Source organism: Oryctolagus cuniculus, chromosome 7 (genome assembly GCF_051225735.1).
Source record: "Oryctolagus cuniculus isolate XC-2025 breed Fujian yellow rabbit chromosome 7, ASM5122573v1, whole genome shotgun sequence".
NCBI classification, from domain to species: Eukaryota; Metazoa; Chordata; class Mammalia; order Lagomorpha; family Leporidae; genus Oryctolagus; species Oryctolagus cuniculus.
Window position 1 is genome coordinate 22416243 of NC_142873.1, and position 8772 is coordinate 22425014.

An 8772-nucleotide genomic window follows, 5' to 3' on the forward strand; every position below is an offset into this window, starting at 1 on the left:
CCAGCAGGCCGGTGCACGCGTGGGAGCCAGCACCGTTAGTGCAAGTCCTGCCTGCCCCACCCGAGAGCCGGCCGAATGGAGCGGATTCCTTTACCCCATTTAGCCCCAGTTTCTTCAGCCATAGAAGGAGCTGAGTGACGCTGGCCCAAGCCCCTCCAAAGACTCTAGGAGAGGCAACCAAAAGCGGGAATGAAAGCGTTTGATGTGTGCGCGGTGAGACATTCGACCCAGGACAGCTCCACCAGGCCAGTGCTCCTGGGCCAACCAGCAGAAGGCGCTTGGAGGCAGCGCCCACTCCCGTGCAGGACTTCCTATCAGCGGCCAGGGCCACAGTTCCCCGTGGAGGCCATCGGCCCACAGCAGCGTGCTGTGTACGCTGCAGAAGGCCAGAAGAGAAGATTTTGAATGTATTCACCACAATAAAAATAAATAAATGCTTGAGTTAGATAGGCCTGCCTAACGTGCAGTGTATCCGTGTATCACAGCATCACCTGGCATCCCGTACATATGTGCAACTTCGGTGCCAATTAAACAGACAAGATTGAGCAGTGAAATAAGCCAAAACAATTCCCAGCGATGCCCTGGAAAAAGGAGTTCTGATGAGATGGTGGTCGTTTTTGTAAAGGACACTGTTTTTCATAAGGTTTTCAGCCATCATTCATTGTTAGACCGTCAGATGCACCTGTGCCCGAGCGGTGTTTTTAGCCTCTCACTCTGCTGGGGGTTCCTTCTTTCAGAAGTCCAGTGCCTGGTGTGAAAATAGAGAAAGTGCTCTGATGAGAACAGCCCGCCCAGATAGGTGGTGCTGCCACTTTGTACGCTTTTATAACTGGGTGTGCACAAGTGACATGCTCTGCGCCTTCACCCTGACGTGCACACACGACTGTTTCGTGAAAGGAACACTTTTTTCCATATTAAATCTGACAGACATAGAATTACAAGATACCATGCAGATGAAAGCATCGGTGAGGGCCGGTGGGGGGAGGGAGCTAAGGCACGCTGGGCGCAGGTGCAGACCTCCAGCGGAGAGCGCCCTGCTGTTGGCCTGCGCTCTGAAACGCTTCGCTTTCCGTCCACTGACAGGTGCCAAACAGAAGGAGACAGAGACGGAATGAGCCCCGTGAATGCGGACGCCCTCACAGGAGAACTTGAACAAAGTTTCTGGGTCACGTCTTGCCTCGTGAACACTGGCTGCAATAGAAGAGTAAACGGCCAAGAATGTATATCAGGGTTTAGCGATGAGTATTTTTTCCAGTGATGTAAGCATTAAAAATTTAAAAAAAAAAGATTTTATGTGCTTGAGGATTCAGGCTCGCATTAGGAGACTGTGCCCAGACGTCCGTCTGAAGGGTTTTAAATGCTGTATTTCATTAAAGTGCACTGCGTCCTGAAGTTGTTGTTATTTTTCATTTCAAAGAGTTCACTGGTAGGAGCCAGGTGACGCGACATAAGGTGAGTGTCCGGCACAGTCAGATCCCAGTGCCTTATGTCCGAGCCCGGCCACAGGTCATCGCTGCTGCCCGCCCGCCCACCTGCCGCAGAGCGCCCGGAGCCGCGGCCGAGTTTGAGCGTGCAAGCCTCAGAACCTCTGCCCCAAGTCGGCTTGTTCTCATTAGATTTGTTGCAAAGATGTGATTCCAGTATAAATAATTACTATCAAACCGTCAGTGACACTTGTAAGCGTTTTGTCCGGAGCTACCGTGTAAACCAGGCTGCTTGGCAACAGCTTTATTTATTTTTACTTCCATGCAATTTTTTACACAGCTTTTGGTGGGCAAATTTCACCACATCCACAAATAAAGTCCTGGTTGTTATTTTACGATGGCGAATTTCCCTTTATTTAAGTTTGGATCGGAAAAGGATATGACTTGTAAAACAAGCACTGTTGGGTTTCAAAAGCTGAGGTTTCTAAAAGTATGTGTGGAATCGGGCTGTGGTCAGGAGGCAACCAAGTGCCAGGGAGATGTCTATTTTTTTTCTCGTGTATTGAAATGTAAAATCATGATGTGTGTATGGCTGCTGATGCGATTGTTTGTGAATTTTATCGTGGCACATCCAGTACTGTTATGGTTGAAGAGAGACCTTCCTAAATACAAGTGCTCTGAAAATGTTGACACTGTGTATATATACATATATATATATATGAGGACAGCTGGGTTCTTTTGTTTTTTTGTTTGTTTTTTTCAGATTGAAAAACTAAAATAAATCCTACTATCTACCACTTTGTTAAAGAAGTTCTTTAAAATGCCATATAGTTCACAGCACACCCACATCTGATAGCAGAGTGCCTGGTGGAATCCCAGCTGTTCCACCTTTCTGATCCAGCTCCCTGCGATGTGCCTGGGGAGGCAGCAGATGATGGCCCAAGCCCTTGGGCCCCTGCCACCCAACAAGGGAGGCAAGGATGGAGTTCCTGGCTCCTGCCTTTGACTCAGCCCAGCCTGGTGTCGCAGGCATTTGGAGAAAGAACCAGTGCAAGGAAGATTCAATTTTACATCCAGTTTTCCACTTCACTGTTTTCTCCCTGAATAAAGGAGCATATGAATTCTTGTCTCTTTCTTAATTCATAGACTGCAAATCTCTCCAGTATTAAAGATGAATATATTTGGGGCCAGTGTTGGGACACTGCGGGTTAAGATAACACTTGGGATGCCTGCATTCTCTGTTGGGGTTAGTCCCACGTCTACTTCTGATCCAGCTCCCTGCTACTGCGTCCTGGGAGGCAGATGAGGGCCCAGGTACCTGAGGCACTGCCACCCACGTGGGAGGCCAGGATGCAGTTCCAGGCTTCAGGTTGCTGGCTTCCGTCTGGGGCAGCCCCAGCGGGCATTAAGAGTGAACCAGTGGATGGACGATCGCTCTGCCTTTAAACACTAAAAGCTAACATTGAAACCTGCCACACAGACTCTGGTGCTCTCCATTTTTGTATTTGCTGTAAGAAGTAGGCGAGAAAGGGTATATGCACAGCAGTGATTGTCACTGAAACTGAAGACAGTATTTGGAGAAAAAGGAAAAGTCGCAGAGCTGCTAACAGCACAATTCTGAAACTCCAGGGCCTCCCGGCCTCTCCCTGCCCCATTCCGTCACATGCCGATGCATTCCCAGGCCACTCATAAAGACTCTGCACAAAATTCATGGGAAATCCATGTCACGGGGAAAAAACAAACATGGATCTTAACATATTTTTGAACGAAAATAAACATCTCAATTCTGTGTTCTATGAGCTTGTCGAAGCCCCTTGTGTGGATGGCAGTGACTATATACAGGTTAAGGCATGGCCTGTATCTCTGCCCCACGTAACACTTTGGGGGCCACAGAGGGATGTACTAGTTTCTGTTCCCATGAGGCCAGGTTCGAGGTCTGCCTTACCCACACTTCATCAGAGCCTGCATCCTGCACACCTGCCCGGCGCACCAAGGCCTGGAGCAGATGTTTGCGTGGCCTGCAGGTGTGGCCCGGCTGCGGAGCCGCCCTCGCTTGTCCGTGGACGCGCTAACAACGGCCCTTTCTCCTTCTGGCTGAGGGTGAGCGCTTGTGCCGGGCCACGTGGTTATGGTAATGGGCTTCTCCATGCTTTCTGTGGAATGAGGGGAGACGGCACTTGAAGCAGGGCAGTCAGGACGCCGGCGCTGCCGTCGGGCTTCCCAGGATGCCGCGCGAGGCTCTGGGCAGCAGACGCTGGTCTCGGGCTTCCCAGGATGCAGTGCGAGGCCCACGACAGCCGACAACGGTGCTGTGATCCTGGCCTTCACGGCCTCAAGAATCCTGAGCCGAATAAACTTGTGCTTACAGATCACCTGCTCTCGGGCCTCGAAGCCGTCTGACGCTGTTGAGATGAGGTGCGCGTCTGTCGGTGGGGTCAGACGGTCAGGGAAGCAGCCCAGGGACCGCCCGGCGTGGGCGCCGCAGCTGACTTGGGGGTGACGGGGCTGGGAAACCCGGAAGGGCCGCTCTGAGGGGCCATTGTCGCCAGTCAGGCACAGTGAGGGCTGTGGAGGTTCTGAGAAGTGATCCGAGGGTCGGTTAAATTCACATTCAGGGCTGTGTGTTGGAGGGACACGTTTGAGGGCTCATGCTGTGAGTCAGTTTCGTCAGAAATGCTGCGATTTTAGGATGCCTTTTCAAAGGGACGCCACACAGCAAGCGTGGGAGTTTGGAGACCCGGCTGGAGTCCCTGGCTCCCGGCTTTGACCTGGCCGGCCCGGCTATTGTGAGGAGGTGGAGAGATCTGTGTGTGCCTGTTGCTCTGCCTTTCAAGTAAATAAAATTGCATTTAAATGCAAAAAAAAAAAAAAAAAAAAAAAAAAAAGGCAGTGCTGGTTGTCACTCTGAAAAGCCAGAGTGCTGGCTCCGGCCTGTCTGCTCCTGCAAACCAGTCACGCCACCATGGGCACCCTGTCCTGAGCGCCCGCAGTCCTGCTTGCCCAGGGGTCAGCACGCGCTCAGGGCGTGAGTGAGGGGCTGCGGTTTCCACCACGGGACCTCTTCGGGGCCCAGGTGAACCCCAGCAGCTCCGATGACTCCCCCTGTGCGGGCAGAGGCGCTCCCTCAGTGCTCCCCGAGAAAACTCTGCACGGCCCCGACCTCTCCCGGGCAGGGGGAAGGTTCGCTGCTTAGTGCTGCGGGAGGGGACCCGGAAACTGTCGGGCAATCGCTGACTTAGCCTGGCGTCCGTGGAAAGTGGCCGAGAGGGCTCGCACACGTGTAGCGTGTGCACTGTATGTACACGGACGGAAGAGCCCCTCGTGAACTCTAGCACACGGAGCCCCCGAGTCCCCCGGGGAAGGTAACAGCGTCCTCTCTGCCTCTCTCCCCAGCTCCATCAGTGTTGGCTAAAGACCAGGACATCTCCCCGCGCCATGGGGCTGGTGGGTTTCCCTCTCTCTTGCTGGTTTAGCTGATAGGTGCCACATGACATGGAGTATCGCCTACAGATCCCGAGGGGCTTAGTGTGCACACTGAGCACGACACAAGGGAGCCGTGCGTGAGGGGAGCGCCCCTTCCTTGTCCCACGAGACACAGAGAGAGGGACAGGGACCACAGAGAAACAGTTCACCTCTGCGGCTTCCCTCCCCAAATGCCAGCACGGTCAGAGCTGGGCTGGGTCAGAGAACCCCATCCAGGTCTCCCAGGTGGGTGGCAGGACCCCAAGTCCTAGAGTCACCACGGCTGCCTCCCAGAGCTTGCGTCACTGGGAAGCCGGAGTCGGGAGCTGGGACTCCAAGCCAGGTACCCTCGTGTGGGGTGTGCGGATCGTTAACTGTGAGACCAAACACTTGTCTTTTTAGAACAAAGGAACATGAATGCATGCTCAGAGAAAAACACAGGTCTGGCTCCAGGGACGGGGAGAGGGAGAGAGAGGAAAGACGCGAACGTAAAGATAGCTCCTCGCCTCTGAAAAAGGAGCGAGGATCCAGTGAGTGCACTTCTTAGTCTGTCGGCACCCGGGAGCAGGGAGCAAGGGCGAGCCTTCTACACAGTGCTTAAGGCGGCTGCTTAGGCTGCCTGCATCACACACAGGAGGACCTGGGTTCAAGTCCACGCTCTGCTTCCAATTCCAGATTCCCACTCATTTGTGTCCTGGGAGGCAGCACGTGATAACTCAGATACCTCTCTCGCTCGCTTGCTTGCTCGCTCTCCCTTCTCCCCCCCACCCCGCCCCGTGCATGTCTGCCTTCAAATAAAATGTCGAAAAAAACTAAAATGAGCCAAGTATCCTCACAGCCCCTGGAACCCTTGGGATAAGTCATAATCAAAAGTATCAGACAGTAGGGCCAGCGCTGTGGCATAAGCGGGTAAAGCCGCAGCCTGCAGTGCCAGCATCCCTTATGGGTGCTAGTTCGAGACCTGACTGCTCCACTTCCGATCCAGCTCTCTGCTATGGCCTGGGAAAGCAGTAGAAGATGGCCCAAGTCCTTTTACCCCTGCACCCACGTGGGAGACCCGGAAGAAGCTCCTGGCTTCCAGCTTCAGATCAGCATGGTTCGGGCCGTTGCTGCCAACTGGGGAGTGAACCAGTGGATGGAAGACCTCTATCTCTCCCTCTCTCTCTCTTTCTGTAACTTTTTCAAATGAATAAATAAATCTTAAAAAAAAAGTGTCAGGCAGGTGGTCTCCTTGACTTCTGAACCGTGCCCAGGAGAATGGCCATGTGTCCCCTGGCTCCACGCATCCAGAGGAGTTCATTCCTTGAACACCTGCTACAAGCCGGGGAAGGAGGCACACAGAGGAGCATAACAAACCCGTGCTCCAGGCTCGCGTTCTAGTGGGGGTTGGGGAGAGCAGGAAAGGCGGCAGGAAGCAGAGCCACGGGAGAGGCTGTGCGGGGGTCTTTGCTCGCATTGCTGGGCTGTTCCCGGGCCTCAGCGGGAGGCCAGAGCCCCCTCTCTCCCTGAGGAGTTGAGTTTTGGCCACAGATTCTTAATAATGGCTACTATAAGACAACCATTGACGGGTGGCGAGAAATAGGGGTCGGGGGTGCTTTATCCACATCATCCTTTTAAATCCTTGCACAATGTGGGGAGGTGCTCTTTTTATTAAGACTATTTGTTAACTTATCTATTTCATTGGAAAGGCTGGGCATTTAGATGGTAAGACACAGAGAGAGAGAGAGAGAGAGAGAGAGATGGGGAGGGAGAGCTTCCTCCTGTTGGTTCACTCCCCAAATGCCTGCAGCAGCCAGGGCTGGGCCAAGTCCAAGTGGAGAGCCAAGAGCTCCATCCCACGTGGCTACAGGGGTCTAAGAGCTTGGGCCGTCATCTGCTGCCTTCCCAGGCACATTAGCAGGGGGCTGGATCCCAAGCGGAGCAGCCGGGCCTTGAACCAGCCCTCCCGTATGGGATGCCAGCAGCAAGCAGCCGCTTAACTCACTTGTCACAGCACTGGCCCCTGTGGGGTAGCATTAATTCATCCCAAAATGTTAACCAGTTTGACCTAATTCATTCCTATCTAATTCCGAATCCAACGGACTTAGGCCGATTCCTAACCGCTATTGCAGGTGGACTTGTGCCCTCCCCCCACCGAAAGATACATCGGAGCCCCCGCCCTGTAACTGTGGATGTGACCCTATTTGGAAACTGGGTGGTTGCAGATATAACTGAGTTAAGATGAGGACAAGAGGGCGGGTCCTAGTGCGATATGACCTCTGCTCCTGCAAGAGGGACGTCGATGCAGACTCACACGGAGGAGGCCAGGTGCCAACTTGGGGCAGAGATTAGAATGGAGTAGCTGCAAGCCAAGAAATGCCAAAGCTGATTGCAACACCAGAAGCCCAGGGAACACGGAAGGGCCGGTTCTGTGGCGCAGTGGGGCAGGCCGCCATCCTGCGACGCCAGCATCCCCTATGAGCACTGGTTCAAGTCCCAGCCGCTCCACTTCCCATCCAGCTCCCTGCTAATGTGCCTGGGAAAGCAGTGGAAGATGGCCCGAGTCCCTGGGCCCCTGCACCCATGTGGGAGACCCAGATGGAGTTCTTGGCTCCTGGCTTCAGCCGGGCCCAGCCCCAGCTGTTGCAGTCAGTTGGGGAGTGAACCCAAGGATGGAAGACTTCTCTGCCTATCCCTCCCCTACTCTCTCTGTCTCTCTTCCCCAGTCTCTCTGTAACTTTGCCTTCAAATACATATGTAAATCTTAATTTAAAAAAGGGGGGAGGGGCAGAGAAAAGCACAGAACAGATCCTTCCCTGGAGCTTCCAAGGGAATGCGGCCCAGCTGACACGTTGATTTCAGACCGCCTTCCCTGCAGATCAGTGAGGGAATACATTTCTGTGTCTGGAGCCTCTGGGTGGTGAAACTTCGTTACAGCAGCCGGCAGCCAGGAAGTTAATACAGCTGAATGTTTCTCTTCACAATCTATTTTACTGATTTTTTTTCTCCACTATAAATTTTATATTTTCACTTTTTTTGGATATTAAGTGAGATCAGAACTTAAATCTTTTTTTAAGATTTATTTATTTGAGAGGCAGAGTTACAGACAGTGAGAGGGAGAGACAGACTGAGAGGTCTTCCATCCGCTGGTTCACTCCCCAAATGGCCGCAATGGCCGAGCTGCGCCGATCCTAAGCCAGGAGCCAGGAGCCTCCTCCAGGCTTCCCACGCAGACACAGGGGACCCAATGGGCCACCTTCCACTGCTGACCCTGGCCATCAGCAGAGAGTTGGATTGAAAGAGGAGCAGCTGGGACTCGAACCAGAGCCCATATGGGATGCTGGCGGTGCAAGCGGAGGATTAACCTACTCTGCCACAGCGCTGGCCCCAGAACTTAATAACAGAGAAATCAAAACTAGGAAGAAATGACAGGCACCTCAGGTGCTGAATGGGGAGCCCCTCATCTCCCACCACTGGGAGCCCATCACTCCCCTGGAGGCCTGTCCCATGCTAGCTCCCCGGAGGGAAATAAAAGAGATTTGTACTTGGGAGCAAAATTTTTGTATTATTTTTGATTGACAACAAAGGAAGCAGAATCTGTCACTTTGTAGTCTCTTTTAAAAATGCTTAATCGGCCTGCGCTGCAGCTCACTAGGCTAATCCTCCTCCTAAGGCGCCAGCACACAGGGTTCTAGTCCCAGTCGGGGCACCGGATTCTTTCCCGGCTGCTCCTCTTCCAGTCCAGCTCTCTGCTGTGGCCCGGGAAGGCAGTGGAGGATGGCCCAAGTGCTTGGGCCCTGCACCCCATGGGAGACCAGGAGAAGCACCTGGCTCCTGGCTTCAGATCGGCACAGCGCACTGGCTGTAGCGGCCATTTGGGGGGTGAACCAACGGAAGGAAGACCTTT

General features: G+C 53.3%; 1 protein-coding gene and 1 long non-coding RNA gene across 13 annotated transcripts in view; both read left to right on the forward strand.

Moving 5' to 3' along the window:
• Positions 1-2221, forward strand: part of PRKAG2 (protein kinase AMP-activated non-catalytic subunit gamma 2) — a 312250-nt gene extending 310029 nt beyond the window's left edge. For all 10 annotated transcript variants that reach the window (XM_051857058.3, XM_051857059.3, XM_070077300.2 and 7 more), the window contains one exon: positions 1084-2221. In XM_051857058.3, the coding sequence (XP_051713018.1) occupies positions 1084-1115 (32 nt within the window). In that variant the 3' untranslated portion in view covers positions 1116-2221. The remainder of the gene's footprint in view (positions 1-1083) is intronic.
• Positions 2222-2903: 682 nt separating this feature from the next.
• Positions 2904-6086, forward strand: LOC149125366 (uncharacterized). Of its 3 annotated transcripts, XR_016210392.1 has the most exons (4): positions 2904-3839; positions 4818-4868; positions 5289-5416; positions 5872-6086. It is a non-coding gene; the product is annotated as an uncharacterized LOC149125366 (long non-coding RNA). The 3 variants fall into 3 exon arrangements; XR_016210391.1 differs by lacking the exon at positions 5289-5416; XR_016210393.1 differs by lacking the exon at positions 4818-4868.
• Positions 6087-8772: the final 2686 nt, after the last annotated feature.